The sequence below is a fragment of the Canis aureus genome, chromosome 15 (genome assembly GCF_053574225.1).
Source record: "Canis aureus isolate CA01 chromosome 15, VMU_Caureus_v.1.0, whole genome shotgun sequence".
Classification (NCBI taxonomy): Eukaryota; Metazoa; Chordata; class Mammalia; order Carnivora; family Canidae; genus Canis; species Canis aureus.
In genome coordinates this window covers 56,900,216-56,919,827 of record NC_135625.1, presented here as the reverse complement: position 1 = coordinate 56,919,827, position 19,612 = coordinate 56,900,216, and the positions used below count along the sequence as shown (strand labels likewise).

General features: G+C 37.3%; 1 protein-coding gene across 1 annotated transcript in view; it reads left to right on the top strand.

Annotated features, from left to right (window-relative positions):
* The window catches only part of PTN (pleiotrophin), a 101,707-nt gene that overhangs the window by 59,634 nt on the left and 22,461 nt on the right, over positions 1–19,612 (top strand). Inside the window, exons 2-3 of the mRNA XM_077850065.1 lie at positions 18,445–18,560; positions 19,413–19,586. Of these exons, the coding sequence (XP_077706191.1) occupies positions 18,446–18,560; positions 19,413–19,586 (289 nt within the window). The 5' untranslated portion in view covers position 18,445. The remainder of the gene's footprint in view (positions 1–18,444; positions 18,561–19,412; positions 19,587–19,612) is intronic.

The window sequence follows — 19,612 nt, the reverse complement described above, 5'->3', positions numbered from 1 at the left end:
TAACATCGTTAAGCCTTTGTGATCCATCTGAAAATTAAAGATAATAAAAGAAACTAAATAATCATATTTGCTGAGAATTAAATCACATTTAATACGTGCCCGAGGCTTAGACTACTGTCCTTCAAACAGATCACAGTATGTCTTATGAAGTGGTGTGTGAGACCCTGTTCTTTGTGTTGACACCTGTCTCTGGATTGGAGGTCAGAATTGAGGGGATACCCGAGATTTCTCCATCCACAGTAGATTCAATTTATTTGATAAAGCCAATCAATTTTAACTCTTAAGTACCTTTTCTTTTTCCCTTCATTCCTTTTCTAATGTCACAGTTTTAAGTCTTTGCAATGCCTCACCTGGAATATGTCAGATGGTCCCCTCTCAGCCTCCCTGACCCTAGTCCTGTGTCCTCCGTTCACTCTGCTGACTGTTGGCAGGGGGTCCTCTCAACTGATTGTGATCCCCGCTGCACTCCAGGTTCCTCAGAGCTCCGGGTGTCCTGAGGTAAAGCATCACTGCCCATCTCATGGGAGCCTTACACACAAGAAGGAAACACCAAGAAAGGTGGCTTCTCTCTGTTCCTTTTCAATTTCCACACTTTTCTCTCTGATGCTTGAGCAGTCTTTAACTCCTTGCTGACTCCTGGAATATATCACACTTGCTCAAGTCCGCAGGCCTGTGCCTCAGTGTTCTTTCTTCCCTCTCCTCATCTGTTATTTGGGACTAAACTCAAAATTAGTCTCCTCTGGAAACTTTTCTTAAAATCTCTGAACATACTTAGGTAACTGTTTTATGCGCATAAAAAATGATTGTAGTAGGTTTTAAACTTTAGTGCTTCATAATTTTGCACATAGAAAATAGTGTTGGATTTGTCAGTTTTTTTATGGCATCTGTTGAAATGATCCTATGATTTTTCTCCATTATTCTGGTATGATGTTAATGTGGTGAAATACATGACTGTTCAGGTGTTGAAACAACCTTGCGTCCTGGAATAAATACCGCGGGTGATGATTTGTTAGCTTTTTAAATATTTGACGGATGGATTTGATTTACTAGTATCTAAAAAATATTTTCATGTTTTTATGTTCACTAGGAATATTAGTCTACAATTTCTTCAATGTCTTTGTCAGGTTTTGGTATCAAGAAAAATTCATTTAAAAAAATAAAAGAAAAATTCATTTATACTGATTTTTTTTCCTATTTATTTCAATTAACCAGAGAGATTTTTAAAACCTCAGATTATAATTCTGGATTGTTCTATTTCCTTCTTCAGTTCTGTCAGTGAATAATTCATGTTCTTGAAAATTTTGTTAGGTACAAACCATCTGGTATCATGTCTTATAGATTAATAGATCTTTTCAGATTATAAAATGTCCCTCTTATCTTGTTAATTTTCCCTGTCTTCAAATCTATATTGACTAATAGGACTATAGGCACCAGCCTTTTTATGATTACTATGTCTTTTCACTTTCAACCTTTTTAATATATATAAAATGTGTCTCTTGTAGATAGCATACAGTTCAGTATTGCTTGTTTATGTAGTTTGACAATCTGGGTTTTGCTTAATATATCTAGTGTATTTGTACTTAATCCAATTATTTGTGTGGTTTTAAACATACTATCTTGTTATTTCTTTTTATACCATCTGTTCTTCGTTCCTTTGTTTCTCCTTTCCTATTTTGGATTAATCAAAATATGTATCTTTGACATATCACTTTCTATTTAAAATGAATGTTGTATCACTTTTGTAAAATGCAAAAGTTCTTAAAACAGTATAATTGCATTTCCTTCATTTTTATTAATTGTTGTTTTACTTCTACATATGCTATAAATCCTATAACAATTTATTTACAATATATGATATTTATAATACATTATGTGTATATAAAATATATATGGGGTCTAATTACATATTACATATATTTTAACATCTATAATACATACACAGCCACACAATATTCCCTTCAATTTGAACAACATCATTTAGAATTCATTATAAAGAAAATTTGCCAGCACCTAATTTTTTCAGCTTTTTTCCTGAGAATATATTTATTTGCCTTTAGTTTTAAAATATATCAATTACAGTTTGTGATTTTTTGTTGTCCCATGGTCTTTTGTTTCCTTTGTTTAAATAAGAAAAGGTCATCCTTGTTGTTCTAGCTTACATGACATACCTCCCTCCACAGTTGCTTGGAAGGCTTTTTGTTTTGTTCCTTTAAATTTTGTTTTCAACAGTTTAAATATGAAGGGCCTATGTGAGGCATATTTTATTTTCTTCATGCCTGGGGTGTGCTGAGCTTCTTCTGTGGGTTGATGTTTAATCAGACTATAGAATTCTTATTTCTTCTTATTTCTTATAATACTTATTTCTTATTTCTTCAAATACTTGTGGTGCTGCATTCTTTCTCTTCTCTACTTCTGGGTTTCTTTCACTGGAGTATGATAGATTATTTAATACTGGTTCACAGTACACTGAAGCACTATTTTTTTAAAAAAGATTTTATTTATTTGAGAGCAAGAGAGAGAGAACATGAGCAGGGGAGAAGGGCAAAGGGAGAAGCAGACTCCTTGGTGAGGAGAGAGCCTGATGCTGGGCTCCATCCTAGGACACTGAGATCGTCACATGAGCTGAAGACAGACACTTAATTGTGTGAGTCACTCAGGCATCCTCTTTTTTTTTTTTTTTTTTTAATTTATACCTCAGTGTCTTAGTTCAGATAATTTCTAGTGCTCTATTTTCAAGTTCAGTAAATCTCTCTTCTGCTATATCTAATATTTTATTAACCCATCCAACAAACATTACATATGTAGTTTTCAGTTCTGTAATGTCCATTTGATCCTTCTTTTTTACAGTTCTCACTTTTTTCTGCCAAGATTCCTCATTTATTATTGTGGTATTTCCATCTTTTCTTGTAATCATTGACAATATTTATCCTATCTACAGTGTTCTCAGTGAATGGCAACATTTATTTCATCTTGGAATCTGTTTCTTTTTTTAGATTTATTTATTTATTTGAGAGAGAGAGCAGGGGAAGGGGCAGAAGAGAGGGAGAGGGAAGGAATCCCACGCTGACTCCCTGCTGAGGACAGAGCCTAGCAGGGTGCTCTGTCACACCACCCTGAGATCATGACTTGAGCCAAAATCAAGAGTCAGGTGCTTAAGCAACTGAGCCACCCAAGCACTCCTTGGAATCTATTTCTGTTGACTATCTTGATTATGCCCTGCTTCACAGTTCTTTGGCATGAACAGTTTTAAAGCTTTATTGAATTTAACTGATATACCCCAAACTTCACAAATTTAATCTATTCATTTGATGACTTTTATGTATGTAAATCGAAACTTGCAAAATTATCACAATTAAGATAATTAATGCATCTATCACTTGCAAAAATTTCCTGATGCCTCTTTGTAATCTTTCTCTCATCATCCTCCAAATGCTCCCAAATTCCATATTTAAGTAATAATCTTTTTGTCACTTTATGAGTTTGCATTTTCTAGAATCTTATGAAAATACAGTTGTACAGTACATATTATTTTTTTTATAACATCTAAGCACAATATTTTTAAATTCATACATGTTGCATGTATCAGTTAACTTTTATTTATTTATGCTTAGTCAGATAATACAAGTAAGCCACAATTTATTTACCAGTTTACTTGTTGATGGACATTGGAGTTGTTTCCAAGTTTGGCATTTATTTATTTATTTAAGATTTTATATATTCATGAGAGACACGGGGTGGGGGGAGGCAGACACAGAGGCAGAGGGAGAAGCAGGCTCCTTGCAGGGAGTCTGACGTGGGACTCGATCCCGGGACTCCAGGATCATACCCTGGGCTGAAGGCAGGCACCAAACTGCTGAGCCACCCAGGGATCCCCCAAGTTTGGCTGTTATAAATAAAGTAAGCCTCTATGAATATTTGTATATAAGTCTCTGTGTAGCCCCAAGCTTTCAAGTGTTTGGGGAAAATGCCTAATAGTAGAGTAGTCAATTTGTATGATAGGTATATGTTTGGATTCTTAAGAAACTGCCAAAATGATTTCCAAAGTGGTTGCAATCAGAAGATTATGAGAGTTAAACTTACTCAACATTTTCTAACACTTGCTGGGGTCAGCCTTTAAGTCATGTGAGTGAGTATATAGGGTATCACACTGAGGTTTTCCCATTAACATCGAACATTTTTCATGTGCTTATTTGCCATTTGTATATCTTCTTTTAAAAATGTTCAATTCTTTTGCCCACATTTTTATTGGATTTTCTTATTGTTATTGAGTTGTAAATGTTCTTTATATATTCTAGATTGAAACCCTTTGATAGATACATATCTTGCAAATATATAGTCATATAATTGATATTTGTATGTTGATCTGGTATTCTGCAGCATTACTGAACTCATTTATTCTTCCTGGTAGCTTTTGGGGGTAATTCCATTGATTTGTGAGTAGAATCTTGCTCCTTCCAGGCTCTTTGATAATTCTATGTTCTTGAGTTGAGAAACCTGGTGCAGCCTTTGAGATACAATTAAGGTTTATTGGGTTATGATTTTCTGTAATTTCTTTGCAATCAAAAGTAAAAGTTGCATTTCCAGTGTAGATTTATGATCTGTGACAGGCTGATCCACAAATTTAGGTCCTTCTTCAAGGTCTCACTTTCATTATGTGTTTGACCCTTTGGCAAATGTAGAAGAGCTGCTTCTTGGGGTTGGTGCTAACTGCTGCCCTGAGAATTCTCTGCCTCACACAGCCATAGGATATTTATTCTTTACCTATCCAATATGATATTGTCAGATAACTTTCATTTGCTTAACAGTATATTAGTGAACATGAAAATCTGCATGCTGTTTTGTTGGTTATGTTTTTAATTGAGTCACTTCATTTGAACAAATAAAGCCACCAGCTATTAAAGATCCCACCTGAACTCAGTAGTTAATAAAAGCTGTACTGACCTGTTTAGAAGAGCATGAAAATATGGTAGTGATCTTGATGAATTTAATTTTTTAAAATTAAATTGAAGCTGAGATTTATACTTTTTTTTCCTTCTTAATTTATTGTATGCCTGATGCTTGATTTTTGACTGTTAAATCCACCTTGCTTTCTGGGGAACAAACCTAAACTGGTAATTCCTGATTGATTTTGGTAGCATTTTGTTGAGGAATTTTTCATTTCTGTTCATAAGAAGGTCCTGCTCTTTTTACTTCCTCATTTTCCTGGTCTGGTCTTGACCTGAAGGTTATACTGCCACATAATATGAGTTAATCAATATTCTTTATTTTTCTTATTCTCTGGGAGAATTGTGTAAGGTTGGAATGAACTGGTCTTTGATTGCTTTGTGGATATTGCTTTTTTATTTAACCTAAACAGACTTTATATTCCTTTTTTTGGGGGGGGGGGTAAAGTAACATGAAAGTTGCAATAAATCTCTGCAAGATGTGTGTGACCATGAAAACACTGCTGAGATCAAGGTAGAGAACATGTGGTTGCTTGCTGAGTGAGTCTGAGTAAGTATACATTTTTGTTTCCAGTCAACACGGGGCATTTATTTATGATGTGTTAGTACTACTGAGAAATTAGTTCAGTTTGTCAATACAGATGACTTTGTTTGGATTTTTACTGCCCCAAATTAAGAAGTGTTCTTTAACTATTCAGAAGAGATTTTTTTTTTCAGAAAAGATTTTGGAAAGAACATTAGACACTTCTTTTATCATAAACACATTTGCTTTCAGTTACAGCATTTTTATATCTCACACAAAATATGGTATATACTTTCATTGCTCTGGTCTCCATAATGAGTTAGTAATCTAGTAGGTTTTGTGAAATCAGATATAACTCACATCTGTGTCTCTCTTATAACATAGCCTATAATACACATTAATATACAATATATAATATTATATATTATATATTATATAATTATTATAACATAGGCTATAATTGCATTTAGTAGGTGGTCACTAAATATTTATTGATAATAATTAGGATTTCAAAGTTTTGCCTGCTGTGACTCCAGCTTATCTACGCTGTACTTTCTTCTTTTTACTACCAAAATATAGTAAACTATAGCTTCTACATTGAACTGTTTACTTTAAATTGGTTTCTTGATTTCTCACGTAGAGCTTTAGCCAGTTCTGTTTCTCCCACTGGAATGCTTCGTATTCCAGATTTACTTATCATATTCCAAACCATCTTAAAAGATCATATTGCCATTATGTTTATTAAGCTGTCCCTGGTTAACTTTCATAAAAATATGCTGTCTTCCACCCCAACTATCTTCCTCTAAGAACCACAGGAGCTACCATGGATGGAGCACATGAGATGCCAGTCATATTATATCTGTTACCTCATTTTAATCTTCAAACAGATTGTAAGCCTACATAATAAGTTTCCATAAAGGAGGATACTGAGTAAGAGATTGACTACTTTGTTCGGATCACTGATGGAATATTTTTGGAGTCATTGTGGAGAAAATCTTGCTGACTCCAAAGCCTCTTCTCTTTCCACAGTATTAAAACAATTTTTATTGCCATATGACTTTCTTTTATACTATCCTCATACTTACGATCATACTTGTTAGACTATGCATTTGATCTTTGATAAGAGGATAAAATCACACCAAATTCTTGTGAAGTATGAAACTGTTGAAATAGACACTTGTAAACTTCCTATTTGTAAATTATGTAAATTCCTGTTAATACCACAAGCAAGGTATTTTGAATACTCAAAATATATTTCATATTTACATCACCATACGTGGTACATCTGTTCAGTTCTGCTTTTTGAACAAAAAGTTTTGCGTTATTGTATCCTCCCCAGCATAGACTTGAGATTGGCTAGGCCAGTGACTATTAAATTTATTTTTCATTTTTGACTAGTGAAACTTACAAGGAAACCAATGAGGAAAGTAGTGAAAGAAGGACTGCTCTAGCCAGAGGGGAGATAAAGGTGAGGGACATGGGAGGCTTTCAATAAACCTGCTCAGGATGCCCTTAATGCCTTACACCAGCCTTCGCTGTCTCTCTGTGGAAACACCAGTAATCTAAAAATCACTGCTTCAGCCCAACTTTGTTTTTCTAATGAAAATCTAAAAAATCTAAAATCTAAAATCTAAAAATCTAAAAAAATCTAAAAAATCTAAAAATCTAAAAAATCTAAAAAATCTAAAAATCTAAAAATCACTGCTCTAGCCAGAGGGGAGATAAAGGTGAGGGACATGGGAGGCTTTCAATAAACCTGCTCAGGATGCCCTTAATGCCTTGCACCAGCCTTCGCTGTCTCTCTGTGGAAACACCAGTGATCTAAAAATCACTGCTTCAGCCCAACTTTGTTTTTCTAATGAAAATCTAAAATCTAAAAATCACTGCTTCAGCCCAACTTTGTTTTTCTAATGAAAATCAGAAGGATGTGTGTGTGTGTGTGTGCGTGCGTGCGCGCGTCTGTGTGCGAGGTTTTTGAGTCTTGGATCTTGTTCTTGACTCTCAGTGATAATAACTTCGTAAAAAATCCCACAAAATGAAATCTCTGAAAGATCCATAAATTGACAAGTAGCAACAACAAAACCCAACCCAAAGAGCCATCACGTAGAGTATCTGGATGGATTGTTGATTGGTGGCTCTCCCCTCCGTGGTAACTATAGTTTTAGCCATGTTTGTATAACAAGCAGCCTTTCCTTCTCTCTGGGATCTTCCCTTGCTTCTCTATCTTCCTCTCTCACAGCTCCTAGGATGTACTCACTTCCGCTTCTCCTTTGGAGATCCATCCACTGCTACGTGCTGCCCTGTACTCTACATTCTAATCACATTTTTCCCCTGAATATTATTACAAACATCTTCACCCATTTGCTTTCTTCTGCCTGAAGTTCCCTTCTTTCCTTATTTTCTTAGAAGGCTTCAACTGTTTTTGTTTTGTTTTTCAAAAAATGCTCCAACCTTCTACCTCATTCAGACTTGCTAAGCAAAATTAGTACTTGGGCCTATACACTCAGATAACACCGTGCGTATAATTTTTCCTAATATTTGCCACCGTGAATCATCATACTCACTTGTCTCCCTTTTCTCCCCTTTAGAACTCTTTTGGGGAAGGGCTGTATCATATTCATATTCATATTCCCATGCTCAGCATAGACTCAGCCTTTCACAGGTGCTTTCAAAATTGGCAAATAGACGTATAACAAAAATGTCCTAAATATCACACTTCTCCAGCAGGTGCCACCATGCCATAAAGGATATTTTGACCTGAAAGTTCTCTGCATTTGAGACACTGAGTTATGCAAAATTAAATGAATGCCCTACTTTATCAATCTAATTGATATGCACTTAGTTAAAATCAAAGGTGGAACGCTGTTGAATTTACTTCTGTGCTGTGAGCAGAGTACACCTGAGGTTATGCATGTATGCGCTTAGGACGTATTCTTTTCAAGGCTTAGTATTTAAATAAGACAGCTTAACAAGGCCAAAATGAAGGGCTGTTTAGTAACAGACTTCATTATAAACATAATGCTTATTTATGTGAGACTTTAGGAATCTGAGGCAATGATCAAACCATTCGAGAATAAATCAACATGATGATTTTAGACTTGAAGAAGAGTTATTGAAAATAAAGGGAACCTGTAAGTAAGGAAAATTAAAACACTAAATTCCCAGGGCACTGCTCAGGCAGGGTAAGCATCTGCCTCTGGCTCAGGTCATGATCCCAGGGTCCTGGAATCGAGCCTCACATCAGGCTCCCTGCTCAGTGGGGAGTCTTCTTCAATGGACTTCTGCCTCTCTTTCCTGCTCATGTTCTCTCCTTCTCTCTTTCAAATGAATAAATAAAATCTTTTTTTAAAAAACCCACTAAATTCTCCGTAGAAACAAATCTCTCTCAAATGTAGGAGACAGAAGAAATCACCATTATTTAGTAAAGGTATAATGTGGAAAGGTAAGATTACAATGGTGTTTTTGTTTAACCTTTTGTCTTTGTACCCTTAGAAGTAAACTACCTCTATGAATACTTTGCATTTCACAAGCAAGATGGAGAAAGCTGACTTAAATAAAAAAAAAAATAATAATAAACCACTCTAAAATCAAAGGTCCTGAGCTATTTAAGAAACGCATGAATTAACATGTATTTTAGTTACTATTGCAACTAGATAACACTGCCTGGGATGTCTTTACATTTCTGTGTGCTTTCCCCACCCCAATATGACCTCAGCGACCAGCACCTAATTCTGTTCTCCAGAGGTCTGCTGTCTTGGGAGAGAGGATAATGGGCAAACAAAAATAAAGATATAATACGTCCAACAATAATTTGTGCCAAGGAAAAAGTAACGCCAGGTGAGGGAACATGCATGTGTGAAATTAGTGCAATTTTAGATAGTGGAATGAGTTATCATATTTGACCCTGGGCTGTTTTTTCTCTTATTTTTCTCTAATTTATGTTATTCTATTCAGTTAAAAAATATGTCACTAACATCTGTGTGTCAAACACTGTTCTAAACTTTATAAATGAGGGATCCCTGGGTGGCGCAGCGGTTTGGCGCCTGCCTTTGGCCCAGGGCGGGATCCTGGAGATCCAGGATCGAATCCCACGTCGGGCTCCCAGTGCATGGAGCCTGCTTCTCCCTCTGCCTGTGTCTCTGCCTCTCTCTCTCTCTCACTGTGTGCCTATCATGAATAAATAAAAATTAAAAAAAAATTAAAATAAATAAACTTTATAAATGAATGTAACAAAAAGTTAGTGTCTCGTCCCTTAAAAGGTTTATGGATTACTGAAGGAAAATGTATACAGTTTGTGTACACACAGTTATATACACAAATGCACATGCACACACTGAAAGTTATGCTATGATGTTAAGGTTTTTTTGTTTTCCCCCCAGTAGGCTCCATGGCTCCATGCCCAGCGTGGAGCCTAACACTGGGCTTGAACTCATGACCCTGAGATCAAGACCTGAGCTGAGATCAAGAGTTGGACACTTAACTGACCAAGCCACCCAGGCATCCCTGATGTTAAGGCTGTTGAAAGAATTCAGCAGTAGAGGGTATTCTAAATGTTAGTCATTCTAAGAGGACCTCAAAAGGTTCATGGCTTGTATTGTTGGCAGTTTTTCAGAGATGAGCATTTACTTCCTGGCTGGTGTGTGGGAGTGAGTCAACTAGCTAGCGAGGAGCCTGAGCTCCAGTAACTGCTCAGTGACTACAGATTTTTATTCTCCATTTGCTTTGTGCTTTAGGATTCTGTAATTGTATGTTTTCATTTTGTTTTGGTTTTATTTATTTATTTTTTATTTTATTTTATTTTATTTTATTTTATTTTATTTTATTTTATTTTATTTTATTTTATTTTTAAAGAAAGGAATGACTGTTAGAATCGGTTGCTAGTAATGGTAAAAAAAAAAGTTAAAGGGGCCTTATAAAGTGATGGTTATTAAATATAATGGTGTCGTGGGCTCATGATGTTTTTCAGTTTTCTGTGCTTCCGTTCATAGTCAGTAATATGCCCTTTGAGCATTCAGGGTTTGTGAATGAGCAGAGTTTGTGAAATGGACATGGCACAGTGAGCTCCAAAGACAAAGAGGACAATGTTGCCTTGACAAAGGCTTCTCTGAAGGTGAAAATCCCATATGCGAAACTTCAGGATGAGATAAGAGTTTGCTAGGTAGAGAGATGTGGGAAAGAACTGGTTGCATGAGATAGCAGGAGCAAAAGATGAGTTGACTGAAACAATATTTTTGAGTTTAGAGAATAAGAGACCCATGGGTTGAGTGTAGGAGGGTGAGCACAGGTGGAAAGGAACTCCTGTGAGAAAGAAAGATTTGGGGATGCTCTAGATATTCTGTTTACACCTTGGCTTTGTAGGATATAGATCAGAAGGAAGCAAGAAAGGCCACTTCATGCTGCAAGAGAAATCACAAGATAGTACAGTCATCTATGAGGAGAACTGGACTGCCATTTGTGCCCAGTGAAAATTCAGTGTTTTCCATTCTATTCTAGGAACATCCCACCCCAAATGCCAATTTGTTGTCTTAGTACAGTTAAGGATAAAGGAAAAAGGGGGCTGCAACAGAAGTTAAGAAAGCCTACTGACAGAAGGCACTGTGGGGCTGCCATGTGCCAGGTACTGCGATGCTAACTTTTCATGCATACTCTCTCATCTCAAAACACGGTGAGACAGACTTTAGAGCCATGTCTACAGCTAAAAAAAGTAAGCTCCAGAGAAATTAAATGTAGTGCTTCATTACCTAGCCAGAGCTGAGATCTTAACTCAAGGCTGACCTACTATAAAGCCCTTACTTAGTCCTCTGTATCAAGCTGTAGCAGATGGATACGAAAGGGATTAAGAGGAAACTAGAACATTCTAAAAGTCGATTTCCACTTACTTTTGATTATGACAAATGAAAACAGTAAAGGAATACTACAACTAACCCAAGTCCCTTTTGAACTCACGTGACTCCAAAAAATAGTTGAATAAACATAACTTCACTGTCATATTATGGAAGGTAACCAAATCGAAATCCTTTGAATGCTTGCTTCTGTTGATTGATTTTTCCCTCTTTTTCATCCCTGAATGTTTTTATGTATTTAGAGTTGAATTTGAAGTAGAAAGCCATTTTCAAGAAACCTACACATCCATGTAAAGATTAATAGGGGTCAGAGGTGAGAAGGCTACATGGTTTTAGTAAAAAATGGGTTTCCTACTATATTGCCACGTCAGAAAACAGGAGATATCATGTTTTAAATTAAATAAATGCTGGTCATTATTTTTCTTGGGGAAGGTAAACATTTCCTAACACGATGATTTGGTTGGTTTACTTTTTGAAATATGGGATTAGATATTCATATAGATTATACACTGGTAAGATCTCAGGTTTGACTAGGCTGCTTACTAGTAAGTCAATAGGAGTTAGAAATTGTTGGTTGTTGGTCAAACCTTCAGTAGACCCATTGATTTTAGCAGAGTAGAGAGAACAAGATCAGTCAGGAGGACTGGATGGCTGATTATTGAATTCCAGAAGAATTAGAAAAGCTTAGAGGCTAACATAAGACTGTTCCATCTCAGAAGATAATGATGAGTAGTGAAAGTGATAATTAGGGGCCTTGCTGCAAAATATCAGTAAGAGATACTTTATTTTTCTGGCTCTTTCTCAGTCGTATGGAAGAAGCCATCCATAACCCACCTACCGAACTAGTCCTCTTCAAACCCACATCACCTTTTTACTTTGTTCATAAAATTTACCACAGTCAGAAATGGTCTTATTTATGAACTTATTTACTTGCCTTTTTGTTTACATGTTATCTTGTAACATGTATCTTGTAACTTTACCCCCTAAGTGTAAGCACCACAGGGTCAGTACTCTGGTCCATATAATTCAATTCCTTGCCACCACTGCCTAGACCAGCTTATGCTACAAAGGATGCAACTCTTTCATACACAGACTTTTTTAATAATTGAGTAAATGGATACAGGTATTGGTTAATGTTAACCAATATTTGTGATATTCCAGGTATTGGTTAATATTAACTAAGTCAATATTTATAGAGTACTTAAAATAGGTCCTTGCATATAGTATAATAAAAGTTTAACTCAATGAATATCTTCCTAAAACGAGCTGAACAATCTCCCTCAAGCTGAGGTCACTTCTGATAAGAGAACAGAGACATTTAATTTTAAGACTGCAATAATTGGAATGTGATTAATAGTTAATGCTCCATAACAGAATATCTGACCATTAGTGGTTTTGTTTGCTTCATACGGAACTTAAAGGAAATTAAATCTTTGGCCTTAACTGAATCCCTGTCTTTACCCTCAAGAAAGAGAAATGCAAAATTGTTGTCCTTCCCTTACACTTCATGACATTTTATAGTTGTTACCAGAACATAGTGAACCACAATTGGCTATTTGACAGTGTAAACTTTATTGGAGTGCAAGTTTCATGAGAACAAGCATAAAACTTACCACTTGTCATTGATGTATCCTGAGACTATAGCCCAATGGCTGGCATAAGGCAGGTGTCCCCAAAATGTTTAATGAAATAATTTGCTAATGTCAGGAGGAAGGAGGTATCAGGATATTTTTGGAATCTTCCCGAATCCTCCCATAAATATAGATGGTGCAGCTTGGTAGATAACAAAACTAAAACCCAGGGACAAGGTTTAAAGCAAAACTCAGGACAGATTTTTATTATTATTTCTCACAGCTCTGGAGGCTGGAAGTCTAGGATCAGAGTGCCAGGATCTGGGGCTCTGGGTAACAGACTGCCAGCTTTTCATTGTATCCTCACATGGCAGAGGGCAGAGACAGAAAGGAAACTCCCCTGTGACTCTTATAAGGGCACAGATCCCATTCATGAGAACTCATCCTCATGACTTCTTGGATCTTAATTGCCTCCTAGTATCATCTGCATGACGAAGGGTAGGGTTTCAATATACAAGTTTTGGGGGGATATGAATATTCAGTCCATAATATCCTACTGATAATCATGGAGTAGTGCCCATTGCTGTTAGCATGACAGAAGGGCCAAACACAAACGTTGTGCAGCTCCTGGTGAAACAGCACAGTGCCACTTACAGTCCTGCCAAAGGGATCACACCTGAGTCTGATTAAGCCTCTGCATCCAGCTGCCTATTTGCAGCCAAACAAAGGAATGTTGAAATTCATCATGAATTTGCAATCATCGAAATCCAGAATGTGGGCTACTGCTGATTAAATGGCCTGGTTCTTGTAAAAAATGAAAAGCCAGAAAAGGAAAAAGGAGCTTGAGGATAAGCCTGTGTAATAAAGAGCAATTCAAAAGACATCAGTTTTTAAAATGAGATGTGTCAAAGGAAGCTCACTTGAGTAAAACCCTCAAGAAGTGCAGAGGCAATTACTGCATATTAGTGTTGGGGGTACAGGGCTATGATGGGGATGGGGAGCATGTTAAAGGCTTTGGATAGGAGTGGAAAATTTATAATTTACGAAGTTATGTATTTGCTTTCTGTGGTTTTCTGTACCTCGTGTTTTTGATTTTACAATAAAAAGTAAAAAAAAAACGATTTCATAGGAGTTTGTACAAATAGATGACAAAGTCTAGAAAGGTCTAGTGATGTGTAATACATGATGCAGAAGCATTTCACATCATTCACTGATGACCCTGGTTATGTGTGTGTATACACACACACACACACACACACACACACACATTCTGCACTGATTATGTATGACTGCTTTAGATTCTGGCTGTTGTCTGCAGCCTAACTTCCTCAGTAAATTTCATATCCCCTTGGCTTAGACAAAGGACTGAAAAATCAGTTGAGCTGGCAAATTAATTCCTCTGATGCCATGTTTTAGTGATACTTTTCACTAGCAGAAAGTTTACCAAGGAGCTGCTATGGACTGGGGCCCTGGCCCAGGTATTTAAAACAGAAAAAGGGGATTGGAATGGTTTCTCCACCCCGAGGGCATAAAGTACAGTTGCAAAGTGAGATTTTTTTTTCCCCACATTTCATACAAGTTAAATTGCCTTGATATGATCCCTGATTCTCAACATGGAACCTCTTGACTTCCATGAACTTCAAAGAAAATACTGAGGATAAAGGTCCTCAGGTTTATTTTAACCTAAGAAGTCAAAAGGCAGAATGAATTTGTGCCCTGATCACGCTGAACAAATCTTCAGTTGACAGTCAAATCATATCTCTTTCTCCTTTTCGGTTTCATTTTTTTGTCTTTTGCTTTTGAATGATGCTAGATAGTTCAAGGTGTGATGCCTGTTATTTCTCATTAAGAAGTATTATCGTTTTGCAATACAAATATTGAGTCATTATGTTGTACACCTGACACTAATATAATGCTGTATGTTGATATATCTTAATTTAAAAAGTTAAAGAGAATATTTCTTTGTGGTAAGAAGAGTGTAGGGGTGAATTAACTTTATTCAGCAACTAATCATACATTTCTTAATATTCTGGGTTGGCTCTCTGTCTACATCTGCATTTTCACAGTAAGCCTCTCAAGTAGTTATAATCACTCCCACTTTGCAGGTGTCAAAACAGAAGTTCCAATGATTGGTTTTTGCCTGAGGACATTCCCAAAATTAGGTGGTGGAGCTGGAGCCTCAGCCAAAGCTTCTGCCTCCAGTTCCCATGTTTGTCCTTCCAAATAGATCACTAAGGGGCCAATTCGATTCTAGCATCCTTGTCTTGTGTTTATACCAGAGGTTGAACACCTTTTAAAATTCCAGATCCTATTAAAATGCTAAGGGAAATGGAACTCTCTTTTTTTCTTTTTTCCCCTTCTCGTCAGCTTTTTCTCTAGGGAAGGGATGAGGATTTAATAAACTAACACTTTTCCTTTAATTTCTTTCACTTTAATTTCCTTTCATCTCTGAGCTTTACACTTATGAGTGATGGAGATTAACTCAACAGTAATTTCCAGAAACCACCATCCATCTATGGCAGTCTTCTATTTGACTATTAAACCCTATGAAATTAAATCTATCAGGGCAAGTACAACGAAAGATGGAAGTTAGAGGAGGTGAAAATAAGGAAACGGTTCAAAAGAACAGCCGGTTCGGCAAGTCATCCTCTTCCACTGTTTGATTTCCCTCAGTGCAAAAACTGAGCTGTGATCAATGTGTCTGTCTCTGTTCATCTCGCACCCTGCTGGAGAGTGGACAGGGTTAAACTATATACAGAGAGAACTTTTGCCTTTACTTGATGCTAAGGACAAATAAACAATCAGCTATGCAGATGCCACAAGCAGGGGAACTGTCAGCTACACATGTACTGAAGACTCAAGTATTTACTACAGCAGCAGGCATCAGCGTGCTAATTGGACATTGTTTGGGAACACTCGAATTTGGGGATAATTTCAATCCTCCCTTTTCTAAAACCCCTTACTCTATTAAATAATCTTTATTCATTTTCTCCAGCCAGAAGAATCTAAGCTATCAAAATATAGGCTCAAGCAGAATAGGAGGTAGGGGCGAAGGAAATGAGAAGAAAGATATTCTCCAACTCACCCCATGGCCGATCGCATATTTTACACAGATAGACTTCCTGTACACGTGGACTTACTTGTGTGCATTTTTCCTCAGTGCATCTAAAACTGAAATTCACCATTCACCCACTTCTTAAGGTTCTGAATTGTTCTGAATTAATATCAGAAACAGAATGGCTGCATTTCCATTCTAACTCTCCCAATTTTCATCCAATTCCTCTCTCTGCTTCCTTCCTGTCAGCTTACTCGGTGAGTAAGGTAACTTCATGACTTAAATAAAACAAGTTTATCCTTAGGAAATTCTGGTCTGGATGGGTTTTTTTTTTCCTTTGAAATGAAGTGAATTTGACTTAAGAGAAAGCTTTTTGAAAATAAATGTAAAAGAACTTAGTAATGTAAAACTAGAAATGCCCAGGTTAAAATGAGCCAGTGAGAGCACTTTTCTGTTAATAACTGTGCCTGCCGGTGTGGCTGTGGTTTTCTGGGGGGCTCCAAGGGCTCCTGCCCTCTCCTCTTGCTGCAAATATTACAAGAACCTACAAGGATCAGCCCATTGTGTGGTCAGAAAGTTTGCTCATGAGCTGTGCTATCTCAGTGGGAACTGGTGAATTCTCAAAGGACTCTAATCCAGTATCTAAATGCTTCAGGTATTCCTAGGTAATTGTTAAAAGTAAAAGCAAATTCTAACTCGGAAAGAAATACATTTAAAGTTATGAATTGAAAAGTTAATTTACCCTTTGAGAAAACTCAAATGAGGGTTCCTGGGTGGCTCAGCTGGTTAAGCGTCCAACTCTTAGTTTTGGCTCAGGTTATGATCTCATGGATCCCGAGGTTGAGCCCTGCACTGAACTCTGCGCTCAGCGGGGAGTTTGCTCGAAAATTCTCTCTCTCTGCCTCTCCCTGTACTCACACACTTGTGTGCAGTCTCCCTCTCTCATTCTCAAATAAATAAATATTTAAAAAAGAAAAAAAAAACTGCCTCTAAAGTGGTCACTGAGAGTAGGTTCTCAGCCAGCCTTTGGAGAAAACAACAGGAGAACTTCACTTTGATTCACTTTACACCTAATAATTTTACATGATATTCAAATATATGGCAATATATATCAGTATGGATGCACCAGGGTAGTCAACTCTAAGAAGTCTTGCCAGCCAGGAAGTCTAGACTGGCTTTACATATCATTCATGCCCAATGAAAGGCACGGGAAAAGTCTCAGAATCAATAGGAATATTTCTGTGTGAGCATTAGTGAAGTATAGTTATAAAAATTCAGCATTAGGAGGATGAACAGAGCATCCAGTATTAGAGTTTAGAGAGTGATGGAGATGGTGAGTAGCTAATTAGGACTTATGAGTCAGCAAAAGGACCAAATGACCAAAATACTCATTTTAATTAGTAAATGAAATATGCTTCATTCATACGATGGAATCCAAAGTCATCAAAAAAAAAAAAAAACCACTAATAAGGGATAGTATTCCCATGACACAGAGAGGGAGACAAATTTGCAGACAAGGATATCCTTTCATAGATGATTTTGAATTATAGAAACAAACTGTAGAACCAGATGATCTCAGTCCTGTGTGTTTTTGGGTGTGTGTGTGTGTCTGTGTGTGTGAGGTTTTGTTGTGCACACTCAAGGAAATATAAAATCACTCTTCTGGAAAAACAAATCCTCAGAGCTAATGACCATGGGTGAGCATGTTGACAATTAGTTGTCATGAGTGACTTCAAGTACTAGGACAGTTTTTCTAATGTAATCTGGGATTATTGATTCATATAAAATGGGGAGGATTTTAAATTATGAGGGAGTGTAATCTCTTTATCCTAGAATTTAGAAGATTTCAGGACTGTATGTGAGCTACACACGTGTTTGAAATAAATCAGTGTGTTAGCTGTACTTCTGTCTTCTGCTTCACTCTTTGGTGGACCAATGAATAATGGAACAGTGGTGATAAAATAATCATGATTATAGGAAACGTTTAAAAAAGTCAGACATGTTGGTCATTATGACACATCTAAAGATAAAGGCAAATAATATGCTGGCCCAGATAATCCATTAGCTGTGTCATTCAAATTATCCATGTGGACTACAACACCAAGGTTGTTTCTAGGGATTGTTACAAAGATGACCGTAGTTCTCGACACAGTACCATGTGTCACCGTCAGCAACATTAACTGCAGGAGTCCATTCAAAAAACATGCCATGAAAATTCTTTTGCTTCCTTAATTCCTGAGTCATACTCAGCAAAGCAAATGATTGTGTGTGAAGTTCTTATATGGAGAACCGTTGTATTTTTGTCGGTGAATATCTGACTAATTGCAGATGCACTTACTTCAGTGGCTATTGTTGAGAAAAGATAGATTCAGCCTGAGAGCACTGATAGAAATCTTCCAAAAATCTATTCCAGAAATGGAAAATGGTGCCCTCCATTAAGGAGTTCCACCAGCCTACCTCTCTGACTTAGGATGACACCACCTTCTTCTGTTGCTCTGTTTTTTCCTAGAATGCAGTCCCAACAGTACGTGCAGCAGCGTCGAAAATTTGCAGCTGCCTTCCTGGCATTCATTTTCATCTTGGCAGCTGTGGACACTGCTGAAGCGGGAAAGAAAGAGAAGCCAGGTAAGCTGTAGGGTTGTGAAGGCAAGACTGCTCATGGATTAATGTCTATCTGATCCAACTACCTGATTTTTGTCTTCCCTCCCTCCCTCCCTCCCTCCTTCTTCCCATCCTTTCTTCCTCTTTCCATGTATTTAGAGGAAGCTAAGTGACACCCCTGACACCCCCCCACCATCCATCATAAGCCCTAAGATATGATGACGATTAACATAATGATCATATCAGTAGCTACCATGTACAAAACACTGACGGGCAGTCAGGTGTCTTACTTTAGGTTGCCGCTCTTCCTCAGAAAGAGTCCTGCAAGGAATTTTTGTTTTATCTTACATTAGCAAAGGAGGAAACTGAAGCTTAGAGCAATACAGCATCTTCCCTGTGTCACTCCCAGTGTCATAAATAGTAGGCTGTGGAGCTGGGAGTCTGTGTATGTCTGTGATCCACCACATTTAGCTTATGCGATTCCATTTCCAAGACAGAGAAAAGAACATTGACTTGCAATGAGATGCTAATCTGACAACCGTGACTTCCAATAGACTGTTTCCTTATTTTTCGTGTTTCACTGTTTTTGAACATCTTCTACAGAGGCGTGTGCTCCTAAAAGGAGATGTCATTAAATCCCTGGTACAGCCCCTCGCACCTAGAATTACATTAGTATTGGTTCTATCTCCTTCAGCTTTCCTTCTCCCTTCTCTTGATTCGTCATTTGGTTAACACTCATCAAAGTGCTCCTGTTGACTGGACAGGGAAGATGCAAGCAAAAAGCACAGACCCCTCAGTTAAGGTGCTCTGGAATGAACTTTGTTATAGGAATGAGAGTTTTCCAGAAGTTGACTGTTTTTCCGTTCTTCTTTCCAGAAAAAAAAGTGAAGAAGTCTGACTGTGGAGAATGGCAGTGGAGTGTGTGTGTGCCCACCAGTGGGGATTGTGGCCTGGGCACCCGGGAGGGCACCCGGACTGGAGCTGAGTGTAAGCAAACCATGAAGACCCAGAGATGTAAGATCCCCTGCAACTGGAAAAAGCAATTTGGAGGTAAGCCCCACCGCTATTGTCCTATT